The sequence below is a fragment of the Oryzias latipes genome, chromosome 15 (genome assembly GCF_002234675.1).
Source record: "Oryzias latipes chromosome 15, ASM223467v1".
Taxonomy (NCBI): Eukaryota; Metazoa; Chordata; class Actinopteri; order Beloniformes; family Adrianichthyidae; genus Oryzias; species Oryzias latipes.
Window position 1 is genome coordinate 16136830 of NC_019873.2, and position 23107 is coordinate 16159936.

General features: G+C 40.7%; 2 protein-coding genes across 2 annotated transcripts; one reads left to right on the top strand and one right to left on the bottom strand.

Annotated features, from left to right (window-relative positions):
• The first annotated feature begins 379 nt into the window (after positions 1–379).
• Positions 380–3567, top strand: six2 (SIX homeobox 2). Its single transcript, XM_004077050.4, has 2 exons — positions 380–1482; positions 2449–3567. The coding sequence occupies exons 1-2, from the start codon at positions 923–925 to the stop codon at positions 2759–2761; spliced, it is 873 nt and encodes a 290-aa protein (XP_004077098.1). The 5' UTR covers positions 380–922; the 3' UTR covers positions 2762–3567.
• Positions 3568–17836: 14269 nt separating this feature from the next.
• six3 (SIX homeobox 3) lies at positions 17837–21231 on the bottom strand. Its single transcript, NM_001122928.1, has 2 exons — positions 20417–21231; positions 17837–18812 (listed from the first exon to the last, which is right to left on the bottom strand). The coding sequence occupies exons 1-2, from the start codon at positions 21106–21108 to the stop codon at positions 18620–18622; spliced, it is 885 nt and encodes a 294-aa protein (NP_001116400.1). The 5' UTR covers positions 21109–21231; the 3' UTR covers positions 17837–18619.
• Positions 21232–23107: the final 1876 nt, after the last annotated feature.

Consider the following 23107-nt stretch of genomic DNA (forward strand, 5'->3'; position numbering starts at 1 on the left):
CGGTTTATAGCGTTAAACTCCATCCGCACCTGTATCCCCACTTCGTCCTTTTTCATTGATAAGTGAAACAAATGAATTTAGATATATTTCATTTATAATTTTATTTTTCGTCAACGGTTGTTTGTCTTTTAATTCCTTCACTTCTGCGAAAGTGTTATTTTCAACTTTAGATTCCCAGACACTGCAGAAATCTTGTTTGACTTGTGAGAGTTGCCAGAAAACTTTAAGACGCACCGCGGGCTCGATGCGCTCTGGCGCCATCCTTCCTCCAGCTGCGGGATCAGCTACTCTGCGCTGCGCGCAAGTCTGCGCTCTTTGGCTGCTGGAGGTGTCAGTCAAGAATACAGGAGAGAGGCAAAACTGTTTAGGGGAGGAATCTGGGAAGGAGTTCTATTGGAAGGCGGGCTGCGCGTGAAGAGAACAATCGGGTCGACTTTGCCAGGGAGCCACCTCAATGCGTATCGGGTTGCCTTGAGTGACAGCGTAACCATGGCAAATAATTTGACTAAGGCTATTGTCTTATCCTCGCCATCCACGGGTCAGATAACCGACCAATCAGAGTTCATATGATCACTTGTCTTGCCAGCTTAGAATAATATTATTAAAACGAGCCAGCAAGCCTGGTCTGCGGGAGTAGTTTATGTTGAAACGCTATAGTAAAGCTGAAGGAGGACGGTGAAGGAGAGGCAACTTTCACTCTGAGTCTTTCGCAGTAACTTTATGAGGAATTGTTTTGCATGGCTGCAAGGGCTTGAACGCCTTCAGTTGCGCGCAGTTGGATATTGCCAAATTGTTCTCCAAGGGTCAGCCTGCTCTTTTGGGGACTTTTACACTGTTATGGACTTCATGTGCCTTGACTTAACGAAAGACTGAGAGGACAGACGGGAGTAAGGCACGCTCTGTCTTGGTTTACGTTGTCGCCATGTCAATGCTTCCGACCTTTGGTTTTACGCAGGAACAAGTGGCGTGTGTCTGCGAAGTCCTCCAACAAGGGGGCAACATCGAGCGGCTGGGACGCTTCCTCTGGTCGCTCCCGGCGTGCGAGCACCTCCACAAAAATGAGAGCGTCCTCAAGGCAAAAGCCGTTGTCGCGTTCCACCGGGGCAACTTCCGAGAGCTGTACAAGATCCTGGAGAGCCACCAGTTTTCCCCGCACAACCACCCGAAGCTGCAGCAGCTGTGGCTCAAAGCGCACTACATCGAGGCGGAAAAGCTAAGGGGCCGCCCGCTGGGCGCAGTTGGGAAGTACCGCGTCCGGAGAAAGTTCCCTCTTCCCCGCTCCATCTGGGACGGAGAGGAGACCAGCTACTGCTTCAAGGAAAAGAGCAGGAGCGTCCTTCGCGAGTGGTACACCCACAACCCCTATCCATCCCCACGGGAGAAAAGAGAGCTGGCCGAGGCCACGGGACTCACGACCACGCAGGTCAGCAACTGGTTCAAAAACCGACGGCAGCGGGATCGAGCCGCCGAGGCTAAGGAAAGGTAGGAACTTTTAATGTCTGCTTCAAAAAAAGTAGGAACTTTTTCATCAAACTTTCTTTTAAAATATTTTTTATACCTCATTACGTCAAATCACAAATATTTTCTGCATTTTGCGCAGCAAATTACGCAAAATGACTGCACTCTGAAACTCTTTAATTCCTGTTTAAAAAAGTGCACAACCTTGAAAAAACAAAAAGCAGGAAATCACTGAAGTTGTTGACAGACGAATTCACGAAACTCAAACGGGTTTTTTTTATTTTAGATTTATAAACCACTGAAAGTGTTTTACTTTCAAGATCTAGCTTTAAAAAAAAAGTTTATAATACTCATGAAACACATCTAAGTTGTTTTGTGGTGCAGCAGGTCTGGATGTGCGTCTTTCTCTTTGCGGCCTCAAAAAAGCTTCTTTTCGTTTCAGGCTCACAGAGAGGTTACTCTGGGGTGTCTCGGTCAGGTGCTCGTTCAGCTGGTGTCTTCTTTCACCCTCTGGCCACTAATTTGGACTGAAAGCTTCACCTAAATCATGTCATCCCGCAGTGAAAAAGCGCACGCGTGATCCGTGCCACATGCAGCCCCAAACGCCCCATTTGGGGAACGATTACATTTGTCAGCCTGGTTCAAATAATTTGTTTCTAAATGCAGCCACGTCGGACAGGATTTATTGTCCCGTGTCATTGTTCAGCTCCTCTGTGGCACAAAAGGGAAGCCTCTAATTATTTCTGCCACTTGCTTCTTCTGCGCATCTCTCCAAAGCTGCACGCGGACGCCTTCATAAATAATAGGCATTGTTGCTTTAATGAACTTGTTGTAACATAATTATAGGTGACAGACATTAATTGTATGTAAGAGATTTATTATTATTTTAACCAGATTTTAACAAAAGCTTGTTTAGCTGTAGATTTATTTGGAACGCTCAAACACTAGTAAAAACGCTCACACTGCGTTTTCGTGCTTTTGTGTTCACAGAGAAAACAACGAAAACTCCAACAGCAACAGTCACAACCCACTGACTTCTTCTATGAATGGAAATAAAACTCTTTTGGGGAGCTCGGATGACGAAAAAACTCCATCTGGAACTCCGGATCACACATCTCAGAGCCCAGCTCTGCTCCTGGGCTCAAACACCGGTTTACAGTCACTACACGGCCTCGCTCCACCGCCGGGACCCAGTGCAATCCCTGTGCCCGGCGGTGCAGACTCGATGCACCATCACCACTCATTACACCACGAAACCATACTGAACCCTATGTCTTCAAATCTAGTGGACCTCGGCTCTTAAAAAATAAAATAAATGAAGAGAATTAGGACAAAAGCAGTTTTTTAAGGGGAGTGATTTACGAGGTGGCGTGAAGCTCATGCGTCAATCTGCAAGGACTGGAACACTGCGAGAACAGCCACCGTAACAAATCATTAAGTCTCATATTCTACCTTTAAAAACTGTTTTTCATCAAGCGAGGGGAAGAAAATCCTGCCAGTAGCCACGTGATTGTCTTATCCTCCAAACAGACTTCTCGGAGGGTTTTTCTTCAAACACAAAAAAGTCTGGAGCACTTCTGTGAACAAAAATACTCTCCTTAACCTGGCTGTTTCAATTCAGGACATTTGAAGAAGAAAAGGGGAAAAAAGTAATTTCTTCACAAAGAAATATAGAGAGTTCTGAATGTAATAATATGATATATTGTTGAAAACAATAAAGTTTGTTATCTATTACCGTTGTGAGTCTAGGAGTGTGGACAAAGGCCGTGTGACTTTTAACTCCGCCTTTACGTTCACAATGATTTTTTTTTCCTTTTTGCAGAGACACATATGCATTCATTTTTGTTTAATTCATTTCATTTATAATTTTTCTAAAGTTCTTGTTGCAGAGGATGTTGGGCTTTCAGGGCTGTCATGTTTATTTTTGTTTTTTTTTGACACTTTTAAGAGTCTCGTGAGACCCTTGGAGAACTGAAAAAAATTATCTTCTTATTATTCTTATGTACATTTTTTCCTTCGGAGAGAGAAGGCATGTAAGTCTCATAAAACCATAAAGCGATTCATATAGTTTGATATAACTTTACAATAAAAGAACCAAAATCTGTTTTATTTGAATGACTAATTTATTTATTTATTTATTTATTTATTTATTTATTTATTTATTTATTTATTTATTCATTTGTTGGTAACTCTTTGCATCCAACGAGATGGATCAAAGTGTGAATTATCAAAAGTCTTTTTTGCACTTTGGGTGTATTTTTGTTGCGGAACTTGACGGTTCCAAAATGCTTTTATGGGGGACCCAAGGAATCTCCATGATTGCGTGTTTTTTACAGGTTTTTTTAAGGCGATCTTACCAAACACTTTATAAATTTGGATTTATCCAGCTTTCAAAGGGATGCGTTTTTTTCTCTGTGTGTATACCGGAAGTTTGTCAGATTGCAACAGCTTTCAACTTTTCAAGGACATCTTTCAAGGTGGACAACATCCAAGCCTCTCGTGAAATTTTTGTTGGAGGTTGTCTAAACAAATATTTAAGGAAAAAATACATCTGAAGAGTTTTCAAACGCCAAAAAAATGTGTTTTTTTAAATCTAGTGACTAAATGGATTATTTGATAAATTGGCAAATTAAAAAAAATTATAGTTCAGTTTTTGCGCTATTCGTGATTTATTTGTACCCTACTAATTTAATAAATGATGGCCCTAGGTTGAAGTTCTTATCAGTAATTATGGTGCGTGTTTAAATGAAGAGAAAAGAAACGCTTCACTTGTGCGGCACTTTGGAAAAACAACACATGTCAAGAGGCTGAGTGAAACTTGTGGCATGTGGCCATTAGAGCGGGGTGCGCTTCAGCCGCACTTTTTCAGGGGGGGAGCCTTGATGTTGGAGTGATGACACCTTATCTTTCCGCGCTCCGCTGAGGAGAACAAAACTGGCTGCTTAGTTTTGTCGGGAGGACAACAGAACTGGAAGCGGGCGTTGAAAGAGGACACTTTGTTTGAACAGGTCCGGCACCTTCAGCCCCTCTCAGAGAACAGAGCAGCTTTTCTTTTCTGCTTCTCACATTTACAATGATTGTTGTAGTCTTTTCTGACAATCGGTTAATGACTAATATGTACATTCAGAATTGTTTATCCACTTTGCAATTGTTGCGCGTAAACTATTTTCTTGTGCGCAACAGAGGGATCGCTCTGTCCGCGGGGATGCAGGTGTCGTTCTGCAAAAAAATATCTTCCCCGGGAGTATCCGGCGCACAAAATGCAATGCAGAGCAGTATAATTAACAAGATTTTCTCAACATGTGGATGTGTGCAAAACAAGCTCATAACAGCGGCCTGTGAAGCGACATAACACCGAATATCTGGCCTTGAACCAAACCAACCCGGCAACCCCAGTGCGCCTTCATTTTCGCTCCCTTGCATTTTTCTGCCATTTCTTTCCCAATATGTTGAAAGAGGAACTGGCACGGTGAGTGCGCCGAGCGCGCCCAAAAGAGAGGTTACTAAACAAAATGTAAGACTGTCCAGAAAACTAAAAGAGGAAAGAAAAAAGGGTTCCTGGCGCTGATTTTATCTCATAAAGTTGGCATTTTTGATTGATGGGCCTTCAGAAGCTGCAGGATCACAGCTGTACAGGTGTTAGCTCATGTCCTTACCTGGGCCGTTAAATTTGTGGTGGCAGAGTGAAAGGAAATTACTTAACTTTTTCAAGAGATTTCAGAGGCAACTTTGTTTTAAACAAAGCTGACATTTAGCCCCCACGAATGAAACAAAAGTAAAAACGACCGAACTGAGATCAGGTGTTGCACTTTTAATGCTGCGGTTTTATATTATTTTGTCCTCATATATTTTCCTTTTTATCCATTTATGCAAAGTCACTATATGTCTGATATTTAACTTTGAATATTTAATTGATTAATCATACTTGGATTTCATGTAAGAACATTTTAATTTCTTTTTTATTATTTACTTTTGTTTGCATTTCAACTTCTATGAAATACAAAAATATATGACTTTATGAATTTGAGTTATTTAATTTTAAGTTAGGACAATTAAACTATTAATTCATGGTTGCATTTAATGATCAAATAAGAAAAAAAACGCTTTTAATGTAAGCTCTCAAAATACTTTAAATATATTAAAAACTTGAATTATTCACAAACACTTAAAATCAGTTTTTGCATTTTCACCTTTCTAGCCTTATTTAATCAGGGACGTTTGGAAATGTCAGGTACAGTGATGCTGATTATAACGTGATACATTATTGGCCCCAGTGGGGAAATTCTCCTTTCACTTAAACCCCCTTCAGGGGGGGTCAGAGGTCAGACGTTTATAGCTGCAGCCTCAGAGCTAGGGATTCACTTCAGCTGAACAAGTAGGCTTAATCAGCAACTCTGTGGTTCATAGACATTTTGTCAAACCGCTGCTGTAATTTGAAGATGCAGGACCCACTGATCGAAGCACAACTCCAATAGTTTTACAGAGTAAGTGAACGGCAAGTAATCAAAATAAAATATCTCAGAGATTTTACTGATCAACTGAAAAGGATTTGGTTAACTGAGTAAGGTCAAGCAACACTTAACTTCTGAGGTTAAAAAAAAATTCTTAGGTTTGAGGATTTAACAATTCACCTCACTTGTTGCCTTTAGCGGTCAGTTGCTGAGCTCATAAGTGAGTGGGACAGCTGGGATTTACGCTGCAGAAACAAGTGCAAAGCCCAAGTCAGATGACAGAAATGAATATGAACTAGTTGCTGTAGGGAGACTCTGTAACATTGTAAGGTGTGTGGCTCTTTATTTCAACTGTATGTTTTTTGAATGAAACTGCTAAAACAACATTATTTTATTGTGAAATTCCATTAAATTTCAAATAGCACTTCCTTTGAAGGTGCAGCATGTACTCACACATGCCGACACATTGTAATAGAATTATAAAAAATCTATGTTAACATGACATTTATTAATAGTACATTACCTGTGTTCATTTATTTTTTGTCAGCAGAATGGCCTTCCTCAAGTCGACACAGTGCCAAGTTAATCGTCCTAGAAAAAAACGGTCTTAGAAGAATCATGAGGTTTTTTTAATGTCATATTTTTAATTTGATATATTGTCTCTTGCCAACTAATCCATTCCAAGTTTGTCACTAACGGAAAAACTCACATGACTGGCACTACTGTGTTTAGATCAAAAACAATTCTTCCTCTCAGCGTCTTCTCAGCCTTTGTGCGTTTTTGCTGGCTCAGGTGTGTTCCATAAACCCGCGTGGAGCTGTTGGGGGTCTGGGGATTGAGGAAAATGAGGAGGAGGTGAGTGGGGGTACATAGTGTAGGGTTACAGTCAAAAATGAGAGGGAGTGAGCTGGCCAGAGGAGTACAAGTATCAATGCTGTGTGCTTAACGCATAGGGTTACAAAACATGCACTCCTTTTGCGCACTCATGAGCGCGCTGTGGGCGCCCTTTGATGGAGATCGGGATCACCCTGCAAAACCCTTCCCATCTTCCATGCAGAGATCCGAAAGGAAGTTCACCAAAAAATTGAACATCGTCACAAAAGTTTGGAGCAGTTAACTGTCATTATCATTATCAAACCTCTGAGACTCTCAAAGACGAGCTGCCAACAGAAGTAGTAAATTCTATTTGCAGAGTGTAAGATAATTCAATGTTTCATAAAAGTTTGTTTTGTGCCGTGGACTAAACTGTACAAACAGTGTCTTGTAATGTCTGACTATTTACTTTGTAATATTTACAGAGTGAAAAGGAACATAAAGTGTTTCCACAAGGCTGTTGTCAAAGAGCTCTTCGCAAACAGCTGCAGATTAATTCAACTTTTATTTGCATGAGTGCAGAGAGGGGAGGTTATGAAAAAAAAGCTCACCTGAGCTTTTCTTCTCCCACCTTGGACAGTAGGAAACTCAGACTTCATTATTAGTGCAAAGCTAATAAAGCTCTACAAGAATACTTGCTTTACTGGTAACGGGGCATCTAATAACAGTGGGCGGCCGTGGTGCAGCGGTAGGGCGGTCAACCCATGATCATTAGATTGCAGGTTTAATTCCTGCCTTGCATGCCCATGTGTCAAAGTGTCCTTGGGCAAGACACTGAACCCCACCTTGCCTCTGGTGAGAGGTTGGCGCCAGTGTTTGTCAGCAGAGCTGCCATCAGCGTGTAAATGTGTGTGTGCATGGGTGAATGTGACTGTAAAGCACTTTGGGCCTTCAAAAGAGGGTAGAAAGCACTATATAAGTATACACTGTTTATCATTTTCATATTACAATAGAAATATAAAAATCTATAATTTCCTTACTAACCATAGTGCTCGATTTTACTGATCAAATGATGTTTTACTTGTTTCACAATTAGCTGCAAGCACACAATCAAACATGGTTTCAAAATTGAAATTGAAAAGAGCGTAGTGGACAAAAAACGGTTGATGAAATAGTAAAGCTGATATAGTTAAACTGTTTTTAAGATGTTGTTAGTTAAGTTACACAGTGAAGCTGTTGTTTGTTCTGTAATTTAACATCTTCAGTTTAAAGGAAGCAATGACTTCTCAGAAGAGGGGAGAGGCTTTTCCTATCAGCTACGTGTGTTTTCTCAGGTTCATCTTATTAAGTTACTCTTTGAATAAAATGTATGCCTAAGAGTAATCTTACAGGAACATATACTGCAAACAGGAACCATTATTATTTTCACCACACCATTCTCTCTATTTTATCGAATCATTTGTTATGCACAAATCATTTGTTACCATTTTTCTTTAGGCTTGACTATTATTTTGGAATGTGTCTTGTCATTTTCAACCATTTGAATCAATCTTCACATCTTTTTGTCCCATGGTTTTATTCAAAGCAAGCAAATACCAAAATGAAAAAATTATTTATTCTTTTTTTATCTCTGTTTTGTGTTGGAGCATCTGGAGATTTCAAAAATGACTCTTTGCCTGTTCAGGAACTTCTGGATCTGAAGCTTTTAGGGGCAGTAGGTTGTTGAGGGTTTTTCAGCTGTGAGGCCAAACTAAAGAAAATAACCATTGATGAAATTTAAAAAGAAATTCATAAATTCCAGCAACGTTGTGTTTCATGTTTTGTCAAAGCTTTTGAATTTACAAACTTTTTCACAAGTATAAAAACGCATTTTCATAGTTTCTTTGCTTTATTTCATCAGATGTTTCTCTTCTGTAACCCTTGTGCTATCCTAGGCACTTTAACATTGGGAGTTGGGTCATCTAGACCCCACTAGACAGTGCGCTGAACCTTTTTTCTTCAATGATTTGTGATCTTCACTGGTGTCCATGGATTACATGAAATCTTTCCACCTTTATCCACCTTTGTCATGGTAGGGAGAACACGTCAATGTAAGGGTGGGGTCATCTAAGATAGCACAAGGGATAAACAAGAATAGATGACTGGACTTTTAGAAAAAATGTTTGCCTGGTGCAAAGACAAAATGTTATGAAACTCATCCATATCTTGCTTTGGCTTTGTTGTTCCTGGTAAACAACTCAAATTCCATCTAACTTCATTAGACAGTTCATGACATGAAACTGATCAATCAGTGTTAATGTTGGCATAGCAGACATGATAACGTGTACAGTTCTGTTTGTCTGTTTCCTCCTAAATACACTAACAAGTTCAACCTGCCAGACGATTGAATCAGCTTGCTGTGTGTTTACACATTCTGATGTTAAAATAGCTCACATAGAGGATAAATTAGACAAATGTGCTAGTAAACTTCTGTTTACAAATGGCAGCTTTAATAATCAGTCTGGGTAACTGCCAAAACACTTTATCGTTTTATGTTTACAAACATTAAAATAATAGTCATGATAAATAACCAGAATTTTAAGTATACTATTAACTCTTGTGCTATCCTATGACCCCACCCTTACACTGACGTGTTCTCCCTACCGTGACAAATGTGGATAAAGGTGGAAAGATTTCATGTAATCCATGGACACCAGTGAAGATCAAAAATCATTGAAGAAAAAAGGTTCAGCGCACTGTCTAGTGGGGTCCAGATGACCCAACTCCCAATGTGTAAGTGCCTAGGATAGCACAAGGGTTAATGAGATGAAACTATTTGTTTTTGGCCATTGGCCTTAAAAGAAAATCAGTCAAAAGATTGTTCACTGCTGCCTCCCAGTGTTCATTAAGGGTTACTGCAAGACTTTTCTTGTATAGTTACTTTACAGAAATATAAGATATGAGATTTTACCTTATCTGACAAAAAAGAAACAAAACCAGTCCAAAAAATAATTTAAGCTATTTTCTCTGATAATCAGGAATTTGTAGTTCCATTTGTAAGCTAAAGTGTTGATGTCCCATTATGTTTCGATAACAGCAAATTGCATTTGGAAAATTAATTTTTCTCCCAAAGTCAATGACATGGTTTACATATATAATGTTTACAGGCATACACATGTTATTTCATTCTAAACAAAATTGAATACTTATTTTTTCCACTGTTCCCATCCATTATTAACCCCATATGTCTTATTCATCTTGATAACTTACACTAGACTGGTTTTCAGGCTTCTGATTCACCTTTTTGTTGTTCTCTTACCTGGAGCAATGGCAGCTGCTTCAAGTCTCCATCTTTCCCTGTTGCTGTTAACTTACTGCTTGATTAATTCATCCACTGCACATCAAACGCTCCAGGTTTCAGAATTTTGTCTGACGAAGTGCAGAAATCACAACACGAGTATATCCTCGTCGCACATAGGTCAACATAAAGAAGGCTGGCAGTAACCTTAAAATTTTAGCACACTCCATTTATAATTTGTTGTACACTTGACTTGATCCAGACACAACTTTGGAATAGATCCGGAAGGCATGAGAGCCTGAAGAAGCAGCAGGAAATGCTGCAGAGTTGAGCAAAAAAGACTGTATTTGCTAATGCATTCCTCATGCTGCCAATCTTCTTTATTTTAAAGTTATATCTCACTTGTATGGTTTAGGTTTGTGCATTAACAAATGATAATTTTATAGTTCCTTGTGGTTGTAACTGAGCATCTCTTTTTCCATTTTTCCATCAAATTAAAATAAAATAAATTGGGAAATTATTTGCTTTAAAAGGAATAATTAATATCTAAATTGTATTTTTGATGGTGAGTCAGAAAAAGGTGAAGAAGCAATGATGCACAGACCCACCACGTTGCCACGGTGACACTGGTGTTACATGAATCCTGTGTATTTAGACTCTAACAGGATTAGAAAATAGTGGCATTACATGCAGCAGACATCATCACACAATAAATGAACTAACAAAACCCATGATAATAGTTTGTTCCATTTGAAAACACTAGTTAATCTGAAACATGCACGTAAATAATTACTGTTCTGACTTTTGGAAACCCAAAATGTCCATTTCTGTTTAAAAACTTGGTGAATTAATGCATTTTGTGTATAAATCTAATACACTGATTCATCGGGGGGAAAAAAGTTTTCATCAAACACATGTAATATTGTTTTGAAGATAAATTTTAACTCAAATAAAGCACTCATCTTTTCCTTCTAAACCAGACACACTGTAAATTTGCATTTTGGATGCATCACTAGAGGGCACTGTAGCATAATTACTGTGCAAACGTGGATTGTACAAAATGCATTACAGTTAAATGACATCTGTCTGCAGGAGTAAGTGTATTCTGCAGCACATTTGTACATACAGCTTTTTGTCTTGTGTGCGTCCCACATTTGAAGAGTGAATGTGAGGAGGCTCTGTCTTAATCCCAGAACAAACGCTGTGCAGCATCTCATTCATCTCTGCTCCTTGGGGCTTTACAGGCTACCAGTATGCTGCAGAGGATTACATCAGGGAAATCAAAAGAGTGCACATTTGCACATTGCCCACTGACACCATCGCACCAAGAACAGACACCACTGAGTTAAGCCAATTGACCGTTTCTCCTGCTCTCAACCTCTGTCCTTGCCCTCTCTTAGTCCTCTCCTACTGCTCACATTCAATTTTTATGCTGTGTGTATCTGTGTGCATGCATGTGTTTGTAGAGCGGCCAAGGAGGGGATGCTGGTAGAAAGAATTAAACTGTTGGAAGAAATTCTCTTCTCAGCTCAGTTTATTTAGTTTGTTCAGAATTATATAAAATGTCATTTTGACATTTCTGAGTGTTGAAACATGTGAGGAACTCCTGAGAGCATTTGTGGGATTTTTTTCCCCTTTCAGATGGTGTTTGAGGGTCCCCTCCCCACCAGAACGAATCACTGCTGAGATTAAGTCAGTTTTGAAAGAATAGGAAAGAATATTTGCTGTTTTGGCCTGTGACCGCTCCCCTCTCATCCATCCATGAGACATTCACTCGACCTCTGAGCTCTGAACACTCAACTGTGTTTTCATTCTCCTTGTGGGAGTTATGCAGCTGCTGCTGCTGCCTGCTGAACTGGACAGAGTGAAGCGAGTGTGGAGGACAAGGCCAGTGTATGCTTTAATAATGCATGTGTTTAGGGGGGCCACCTCGGGACAGAGGCCGTTTTTAAATAGGCCGCTTTAGCGATGCTCCACAACCGACTCATGTACAAGAACCTATTAAATATAGAATAAGTGGTCGAACAAAACATCCTTCTTCAGCTGAGGGCCTCCTGAGCCCTGAGCCAGTTATTAACAGGGAAGGTCCATGTACCATGCAGATGTTTGATAGAGGAGGAATTGTGAAGAGTGAATTTAAACAACATTTTTCCTACAACTTTCTGTTTTCCAAGACAAGTAAAACCTTTCAGCAGAATACAGAAAGGCTGAGTAAAAGAAAAACGCCCCAAAGAATTCCAAAAAAGTTTTTGTTGTCAGTATTTATTAATAACCACTTTTTTCACACATCTGAATGTGTATTGTGCATACAGGCGATGTCATCAACACATGCCTGATCCTTGTGCAATAAAGTATTTTTAAAGTGCACTTTATTTCACAATACTTTCATTTGTGTAGAATACCAACATGTTGGATTTATTTTCATCTATATTCTTCAAACTTTATAACTCAGCTCTTCCGGCCTTACAAAAAAGCTTTGGCTATACATTCTTTTGAAGCTGGCATCAGAAATAAACCACTTTGAGACATTTAAGGGACTTTAAAATAGGGAAATTAATGTTTTGCATTTAAAATATGAAGTATCCCTTTTCACTACTGCAATCATTTAATGGTGGATACATGGCAAATTCCTGTAAGCGTTTCGCTTTGCATTTACAGTAAAAATCATTGCCGTTGCATGCTCTCTACTCTTTTCCTCCGGCTGTCCACAACAGGGGAGTTCAACTCTAAAAGGCTGTGCTTTAGCAGAATCCATCTGCCAACAGTTCTATCTGCTACCAGTCCTATATTTCTCACAGTCATCGCTCACTCTGGAAAATTCTGGGTATTGGATTTAAAAATGTAACCAGGGATCAGAGGTTTCCATTTCAGTCTTCTGGCATCTGGATCCCCGATCTCCCACTACATGGGGAAGTTGGTTTACTGTCATAACAGCATTTGACTTTCATGGAATCAAAATTTTCATGAAAATGTATTGACTGCATGTGCATGTAAGCAGACTGGAGCATTTGGCTTTTTCTGTTATTGTCTGTATACAGTAAAAATTGTGAATAGTTAATAAAACAAACAGTCATTTCAAATACAAGTGAATAGTTATGGTAGTTTATGCGCAAATGTATTTCCGTTGTGTTAAATGTACAAACACATTTTATTATTATTAGTAGTAGTAGTAGTAGCAGTAGTAGTAGTAGTAGTAGTAGTAGTAGTAGTAGTAGTAGTAGTAATATTATGAAAAAATACAATGGGCTTCCCGGCACTAACTTGAAAAAAGCTGATTGGAAAGACTTTTCTCTTTTATTCCACTTGTGTCCTCTAGGTGGCGGTCAAGGAACACGTTAGAGCCTCAGCTGCTCCCCGTCCCGCCGCTGTCTTCTCTCAGAGGGGCTTTCCTTCCCTCGGAGCTGGTTGTGAATGGGGGAAGGGAGGCATCCAGGGTAAACCATCCCATCGGTTTATAAATGGAGGTTAAATTGATAAGGACACCGGGGCCTCTGTCAATTCCCGACCTTTTGTTCAGTGCATTGGCCTCAAAAAGGAGGCGTGGCATCGCAGGCTTTGGAGGAGCAGGGTGTGCCACACAGACCAGTCAGTGTGTGTCATTCATTGTTGAACCCTTGGGCCCATTCTAAAATGTTTTTTTCCCCTCCAGAATATTCGATTGCAGTTTCTGCGAAGTTGAATAACTAATTTCCAATAAATTTAGCATCTGGATGGAATGTTTAGTGTTGGGCCAGTTTATTTACTAAATCGTTTAGTTCTCTGAAATATTCAAGTGTTGTGGAGCCAAAAAAAGCAAAGTGTGGATGTCTGTGGATGTCTTAGTTATTTAGTATTTTCTGGCAGCAGGAGCTGCAGAGGACAGAAAAAGCTCAGCAAAATAACCAACAAAGTTTATTTTAATATGTAGTTTTACTGTTTTGGACTGAGTTCAAGCTAAAGCCAATATTTCTCTAATTTTTAGAGGTTTAAATATTGCTTTCTTCATGCTTCCCCCCTTATTTATTTTGCTCCATGTGTGCGTAAAATCTGTTTGGTCGAGGCGCCTTTCTTTGCGCGCATCCGTGCCGTGCGCAGGAAGCCTGAGAACGGCTGCAGAAATCACAGGTGCCGGGCTCTGTTTAAGCTGCTCAGCCCTCTGTCCACTCGGTGTGCACAAGGCGAAAGATCACAGCACTGCTACGCAGCACCCCCCACACAACACACACAAGCTACCTTCGCGCCGTGCGTGCAGGGCTGCGCTTGTGCGCGCACTTGAGTGTGTTATGGGGGTGCGTGATAATCACATTCGCTCGAGTAAGCTAGATTTGGGTTGCTTTCATGTCGTACTTGTTTTAAATAGATGAGGCTTGCGCGTTGGCACTGCACACTAAGAAGCATCAGACTGGACCGCGTCTTGGCCACACATGCGCACACGCGCGCACACATTATACAGCGGGAGTGACCTCTAAATTGCTCTTTGTTGTTCTAACTTTGCCCTGAATGCTGACGTCGTCTTGCAGAGAGGACGTGCGCGTGTGATGAATGGTGTGCGTGTGAGAAGGCGCTGAGGGAGGTCGATCAGCTGTCATCAAGCAGCAGGTGCACAACGGCGCGCATTAGGAAAATTGCGCACAATTCAGCCACCACATTAAAAAAATACGCCTCTACATGCAAAACACATTTTGTAGTCTTATATCGTTCAACTTCTCCATCTCACCTTCTCCATCTCTTTAAATGTTTATTGAATTGTAAAAAATAAAATAAAAAGGAGTTTAAGTATTCTATTTATTCCATTGTAAATGGAATAAAAGTGATGTTTGATGAAATTACAAAATAGTTCATGAGATCGTCACTCTATTAATTACTGTGAATATGTGTTGTACAGAAAAGACTAGAAGATGTGCGTTTTGTCTTTAGTTCCAAAAATGGAGATGTGGCCCCATCATAACTGCTGAGGTGCAGAGTTTATTCTTTTAGCCCCCCCCTCATTCCGCCTCTGACAACTGCTGATAAATAAACATACTTGGATAAAAAGTCGCGCTCGGGTGTTGAAATCGTAGAAATCAAGAGGTAAGCAAGAACAGGTCAGGGTAATATTTGCCCCCCAACCCAGTTTGAATTGATAGATTAAAGTAATATATTGTAGTTGAGAATACGAAAAACAGACAGATTTTAGTTTTGACTGGATCATCCAAATGCAACCACCAACCCAACCAAATGAGCAGAATGTGTGAAACGTGTTTTCCTTTCCCATGCAAATGGTTATTTATCAAATATGCTGTTATTCCCCAATAAGGAGTTGACACTGAAGTGGAAAATCCTAAAGTTGTTATTTTTATGTCATAAAACTTGGTTTCTCACGCGAATTTAATGCATTTACGAGCGCATTTAGGCAACTTTGACAATCAAAGGTGAAGGACAGCAGGGCATAAAGATCACAACTTGTAAATAAAATGTTATTTATTTATTTGTTTGTTTATTTATTTGCCTGTCTGTCTGACTGCTCTCAAAGAATGCAGACACGTCCTTGGAGTCCAAAAACTGCAGTCATTTTCACAGTTTTAGAGACTTTATTGTGAATCTATGATAGATAAGCCTATGGCTGTTACACAGATTTGTTTTTTTTCTCTTCATTTTCAGGACTTAAAGACACAAAAGTCTTAAACTAGAAGCCATCTTGTACCCAATCAGATGCGTTTGTGTTTGTTCTGCACCAGGTTAATGTGCCAATGAAGAAAGCAACTTTAGAAAGAAGGGAAAAAAGACTAGTGGGTGCGGGTCTTCATCTTTGCTGCACTTGTCTCACACTCCTGTTTGCTCTCATGTAAGTATCAGACACAGAGATTACTCTTCGCTAAGTTCCTTTGTCCTGTGATCCATATTTGAGCTGACAGATCACGAACAAGAGCTCCCCCACTGTTAATGACCCCAGCCAGCAACACAGTCTCACACTTCCAGCCCTTTTCGCTGCTGCCGCTCTGGCCTCCGTAAGTTTGAACAACTGAGAACCAGTTTCCATGCAACTCCCTGACAATGTTACACGCGTCTGAGCAGAAAGACAACATTGTTGACTTATGGTGTGTGTCTGGTTTGACCTTCAGTTGACATCAGTTTTGCATCAGACGTCTTATTGCTTGTGTTAAAATTTGGAGTTTATTTGCATATCCGTACGCGCATTAATTTAGGGACGTGACGTGAACGTATTTCAAAGTTACGTCTTGAGCCCGATGTCTCTTGGACATGGCGCGCGTCCTCCATTCCTGATAAAATATGCTGTCCGGTTTACGATTAATTGAATCTAAATCACGACCGTAATGTGTCGTGGCCAATAAACTGGTGCGTCAATGGAGAGGCGAGGGTTGGATGACAAGGGTCTGCTTGTGCCACTGACCCTCAGAGCTCATTTAGGGGCCTATCTATCTCTCACAGGCCAGTTTAATATTTAAAATGGGTCTGAAACAGGATTCTGGTTTGCTTCATCTACAAAAAAGGGAATAGCGCTGCACCTGCTTTGTGATCTCTGATTCATACCGGTTTGTGAGAAAATTACGCGCGAGGAGATGCTTTGAAGGCATATTTCATCCATTGAAGAGGAAACATGCAGAAAAAATGGGGTCACATCAGAGGCTACAACAAAGTTTATCATCTATTTCTGCGTTTCCCTTCGCCTCGGATTTTTCTCATGGCCTCTTTAACTTAAAGCCTTTATAACAGATAAAACCAATTACACGGTTTGTTGAAGGAAAATTGGTTTCCAATCTTAATTCCAAATGTTAAATACCTTCTTTCAGCCTGTAATGCGTGCGCATTTATGTGCACACGGCGCTCTGGATAATTTATGTTTGAGCTTTCACTCTTGTGCACAAAAAGGAAACATTCTGGAAAATCATGTAATGCTTTTGTTCTTCTTTGAAACATCAGTAGGTCTGGAGCCTGTTTTTTTCTCACTCGAAGAAAGTTTCAGCGAGTAAACTTATCCAGATTGGAGGTTTAAGCAGTTCTTCTACCTTGGAGTAGTGCGCCTTAGCGAGTAAGCCCCGTCCCACTTTCTGCTGCAAACGCACGACTGCAGCAGTCGACGCGCATGTTTACAAGAGGGAGACCCGAAACAAATCTTTGCGGAAAGTGTTTCCACCAAAGCCGTGGCTGTTCGCGCAACAGTGTCCTCAAGCAAATCATACCGAGGCAGCAGCATAATTGCTTGGGGATTTGGATGTGAAGAGACTGCAGGAGAGACAGCCCCCCACTTTTTTTTCCTCTCTTCTTTTTTTAGAGGGGGAAATGGTTCTTGTCCGAACGAAGAAAAGCTCTTTTCAGGAGCTACAATGGGAGATTGAGACAAGGGAGGAGTCCCATCGTGATTAGCCCATTTAATGGTGCGTTTACTTAATTTCTGTATTCACCAGCAACGGTAAACAAAGGGGGAAATACCACTCAGATATTTATGTGCTGCATGACATCAGCAGACATATTTAAAAAAGAAAATCACATCAGACACGGAAGAAACCAAATCTACAACTTTGAGGAAAGTTATACCAGCTGACGCTTTGACTTCATGCGTAACCTGCGCCGGGAGCACATAAGCTATGCTCAGCATTAATGCTTCCACAATCCAATAATGCACCAATATGAACATGTGTTTAGCCACTTACACCGTTCTTATCTGTAATCGGATGGAATGACAGACAAAGACGAGTAGCAAACGGAAATGTGGATTTGTAAATTTACGCACAGAAAAACCACAAAGAAAGAAAAAAAAAAACAACAAACAATTTGCAAAAGCTAATAAATATATTTGTATGTGTGTGTGATTTAGCTCCTTCAAAAAATAACAAAAACGCCTTTAGCACTTCAGTTGTAAGTTTTGACAAATATTTTATGTAGGAACACCAAGTCAAGAAAAGTGAGGAAGGGATAGAAAAGAGGGTGACACGGAGGAAGGGCTGGATAGGTCAGGAGTGAGGAGCAATAATTATGTACAAGCATATTTCTACACGTATATTACAGAGCGGGAGAATGATCGCATTATTTGAGATATACATAATTCAATATAAAATTTTGAAAATAAAAATAAAAATCTGATACAGTCAGAAACGGTTCCGTTTTTGACACATTTCTAAAACCATGTTTTCCCCACACAGGCAGTGACAGAGGTGTGTTTGAAAAAAGGTGCTTAGGACATAAAATGATTGTCTGATGAACACAAAGTTTAAAACAGGATTGCATCTTGTCTGCACGGCGGCTTCCTAACCTTCATCATCACCAATGGGACTGAAATCCAAGGATGGGTTTGGAAGGGGGGGGGGTTAAAAATGTGAAGAAGACGTCAAGACGATCTGTTTTTATTTCCTCTGGTTCTTGATGGAAAATCTTGCATTTTCCCTGATTACAAAATGAAAAAGAGAAAAAAACATCATGCAAGTAGTCTATTAGTGTTGGGGTATGAAGAGGAGGGGTCCTTTGAAGCGCTTTAAAAAACCGACGTGCTTTTATCTCTTTTATTTTAATATTTATATCAATCGGTCCTTTTTTCATCCACCATATTTCATAAGTCTTTTTTTCTTCCTCTCAGGTCCATTTTTCCTGTAAATAATTCTCTTTTTGTTTGTTCTTGTGTGTGTGTGTTTTTCCCCCTTGCGTATCATACATCGCACTCTGAATCGCTGGATGTGACGGACAGGATGGACGTCCCAGTATCAACTCTCTCTGTCATACTGGAAACGCTGGTGGTGGGACTGGCCGCGGTGGAAGGCGACTCCGCCGAGCTGTGAGGGGTGAGCCCGGCCTCTGAGAGGGACCTCATACCGCTCGGTCCTATTGCTTGGTGCTGAAGCCTAAGGAAAAGAAGCGAGGTGGAGGGGGAGAAAAGGAGGAGAAAAAGGCGAGAGAAATAGCAATTAGACCTGAGAATGTGCACCCCCGCTCCCTTCCTCCTCCTCCTCCTCATAGTGCAAAATAGGGGTTCAAACTCGCCTTTCTTTTCCCCTGCCGGCCCCAGCCATGCATGCATGCTTTTATTTATCAAGCAGCCAGCTTTCAGGGGACACAACGCCGCGCTGTTTAGACCAGCAAATGTTGGAGCAAATGTAATGGAGTTCTGCTGTTGTTGTTGTTGTTAAAGCACGTCTTGTGATCGCACAACACTTCGGGATAAATGAGATGTTTGGTGTCAGAGGAAAATAGAAAACCCAACTTAGTTTTGTCCACACTTTCTGTCCTTGTCCTTGGATCTATTTTCTAACCCTTCAGTTGTTTTCAGTTGACACCTAAAAACTTTAAAATCAAAATTATTATTATTTTATTTATTTTTTTGCAAAATTACGCAACCGCCTAGAAGCTTTGGCAGCTGATTCAGATGGAAGTGCATGACTGGAGTGGTTACTCCAATCATCCTGAATGTTTATCTCTTGTCCACTCACGATAATAACTCCATCACGACGGGATAATGTCAGTGCCGAAATAGATCTATTCATTTATCAAAAAGATTAGAATAGTGTTCATATGGCTTAGTGCTCTCTGGGGTATTTTCCAATCAGTTACAGCATTTCAGCGGAATGATACAACTACAATATCAACAACGCAGCCCGACTTAGACGCCTGTTCTCTTTAGAAAAGTATAAAATCAATATTCTTTTTATTAGTATTGTGCGTTTGGCTGCTCAGTCACTCTATGTTTTACATGAATATAACAAAGGCACCATAGTTCATAAAAAATAATTGTATTTTATACTTAAAAAAACAAACAAAATAGTTTTAGGTGGAAAAACCAAGCAACAGATTTTGTTTTAGAGACTGTAAAAAATTCAAATATTTTTGCAAAAATATTTTCACCTTTTATTTACTTCTCTTAATCAACTGCAATTTTTAAAAATAATCCAAAGGATATTTTTAGCTTATTATATTGATATTTTAATGACATTATTCATGATAAATTAATTAAAGTTAAGATTTCTCTTTTCTCATAACTTTGAATAATTTTACCTGTTTTGATTAAGGACTTTTCTGGTTGAAAAAAAAACACAATAAAATTTAATTTTTAGTTTTTAAAAGTTTGTTTTTTCTAGTTTGTGTTTTCATTCATGTTTTTCAACATGATCTAATAGGCATAAGTTATTTTGACTTTATATTTTAGGCTCCTAAAATAAAGGAGTTTTAAAGACTATTCATTTAATTTTTACATTAGAAAAAAAAGCCAAAACGTACATTAAAATTTAGGAAAAAGTGTGAATTTAAAACCGCCGTAAAAGTGCAGCTTTTATCCGGATTTGGCTTCATGTCAACAATGTCGGCGCAGCTGCTGCTTCCGCCTGACTGACAGTCAGTATTTTCTAGGATAAGCTTTTGAAAACCTTGCAGCATATTGAAATATATATTTTTCTGGTTGTCCCCCAGAAAAGTGAGCTCTTGTGTTTTACTTCCCGCGCGTAAAAACACCGACCTGTTTTTGGCTGCTGCCGCTCTGTCTCGTTGCCTCCGGTTTTTAAACCAGTTCCCGACTTGTGTGGGAGTGAGTCCTGTGGCTTGAGCCAGTTCCCTTTTCTTGCTGGGGTTTGGATACGGGTCCTGAAGGTACCACTCCCTCAGCAGACTCCGTGTCCGCTCCTTAAAACAGTGCGTCTTCTGCTCCCCGTCCCAGATGGTCCGAGGCAGCGGAAACTTCTTCCGCACCCGGTACTTATCGACCGGTCCGAGCGGACGACCGCGAAGTTTCTCGGCCTCCTGATAGTGAGCTTCCAGCCACATGGCCTGCAGTTTGCCGTGCGAGTCCTTGGTGAACTTGTGGTTTTCCAGGATGTGATAGAGGTCTCTGAAATTCCCCGTGTGGAAAGCTACCACGGCGCGGGCGCGCAGGATGGACTCGTGTTTGTTGATCGCCTCGCATGCTCCCGGAGCCACAGGCAGGGACCAGAGGAAACGGCCCAGTCGTTCGATGTCCCCGGTCTCCTCCAGCGTCTCGCAGACGCTTGCCACCTGCTCCGGGGAGAAGTTGAGGGTCGGTAGCTGAAACATGGACAAGTCTTCTGGAGACCTGGTGGTGGGAGCGCTGTTCGCCAGGAGCAGAGGGCGATCAGCGAAGTTAGGCAGGAAGAAATGGGAGGGATAAAGCTCTAAAGGCGATCTGAAAACCATGGAAATGACCTGAGAGAGAAAGAAAATTATCGAGAAAAAGAAAAACCGAAAAATACGGTAAGTAAAAAAGATTCAATGATTCAATGGCTATCGCCTAATGACACCAGCCTCATAATATCTCCCCCCTAAATCCGCCGTTGAGTGTAGCATTGAAACATTTTGTTTCCCTTTTCTATTGGTCTTCTTGGTGTCGTTGTAGCGTTGTCATGGCAGCCCTGCCAATCACTGTCAAGCGTGCCAATCATTAGCCAGTACGTAGCGCGAGGCTTTCACCACTTGTGCAGCACGCACGGGGGGTTATCAGAGTCTAGGATCTCCACAGCAACCCTCCCACCGCACCGCGCGCATCAGGCACAAGCCAATGCTCGCCTATCTGCTGAATGGAATGAGCAATTAGAGGGTGGAATATTATTGCGATCTTAACGAGGCTCGTTAAAGCTAAAGAAGATATGTAGACTGGAGATGCTTAGTAGAGACGGGGAGGGAGTGAGGGAGAGGGAGCTTTAAATGGGGGACAAATGGACAACCAATGACTACAACTCGGGAATTTTGAATGGAAGCAAGTCAATCTGCACATTATTTCCATGCAGATTTCCCTATAGCGAAGACTTTTAAAAAAATTTATTTTATCAGATAATTCATTTTTGAGCAAAACGAAAGGGGTTTAGCCAACTTCCAATTTATGTCTTTAAGATATTGAACTATTGCATAGTTTTTTTTCCTTTAAAAAAATATCTAGATTAACTTGAAGGGAGAAAATTTGTATGCGTTTTTCTCTATACTCTCAGCTGGAATGAGTGGGCTTTTGGGTGGGTGCTGGTTCGGGTGTTTGCTGGGTGACGCCGCTCCCCCTCCTGTTGTTAGCGGCCCTGCTTTTGGGTCTTTGGGTGCATCCTCTGCTCGCTGCTTTTTCTCAAAAAAATTTTTTTAAATAAAAACTAAAAAGAATAAGAAAGGTAATGTTATGAAAGAATACAAAGCAATGTCTCAAGCCTTTTTAAACAGTCCCGGCTCCCAATTTAAACAATTAGCCTGGTATTAGTATTACAATCGAATGGCAACATAAAAGATACTAGGCACATAAAAGCAGTTTCTTGCATTTGATCTGAGGCTATAAGGACAACATCAATGTCCCCATGCATCCAGTCACAGGATTTGGCTTATAGAGCGGCAGCCAAAGCGGTGTGATTTTCATGTTTATGGCTGAAACTGTTTCATGTTTAGACAGGGTTTGCAAGGTGTTAAAATAGTGTGGGTTCACTATAAAACGAACAGTGATCACATTGTGAGAGAACCGTGTACAAGGCGTAGCATCTAGACTCCGCTTAATCCGTCCTCCATAAAGCTGACATAATGATCCTAAGCGCCTTTCTACAAATTCATTCAGGAATTCAAAACTTTCTCCGATTTGGACATTCTCTGGAAATGTTGACCTCAGCCCCTCACTTTGGACAGACAGTGAGTGAGTAGACCAGCTTTACGCGCATGCATGGCAAAATACCTGTTTATCATTTGTCCCCAGTGGGATGTTTGAGCACTTTTACGCATTTTTACGCACGGGAGTACTCCAGCTTCTAAGTGCGCGCACGTGTTTTGTGAAAGTGTCCATATCTGGTGGTGTGCGTGATAATATTAGCAAGGTCAGGAGTATGGTTTGCGCCTTACCTTTAAGGCTGGTGGCGCGTGCTTATGTGGGGGGTGGGGCAGCGTAGGGGATCAAACCTGTCCACTGTGCTGCCGCACAAAATTCAGGAGGACTAATTCTAAGTGGCACTTGATTTGGTCCCATTGGAAAGCTCATTGGACTGGAAGTAAAGGCTGGTATTTTCATGCTGGTGTTAAAACTAACCTCCCAGCCTACAACCTCTCTCTCACACACACGTAAACCCAAGCCCCGACCCCAAAGTTGAGAGTGGAGGCTTAGCAGGACTACTCCGAATATGCAAAGCCTCCTACCTGACTGGGTGCACCAATTTATGTGATCACAATTCAAGCCAAG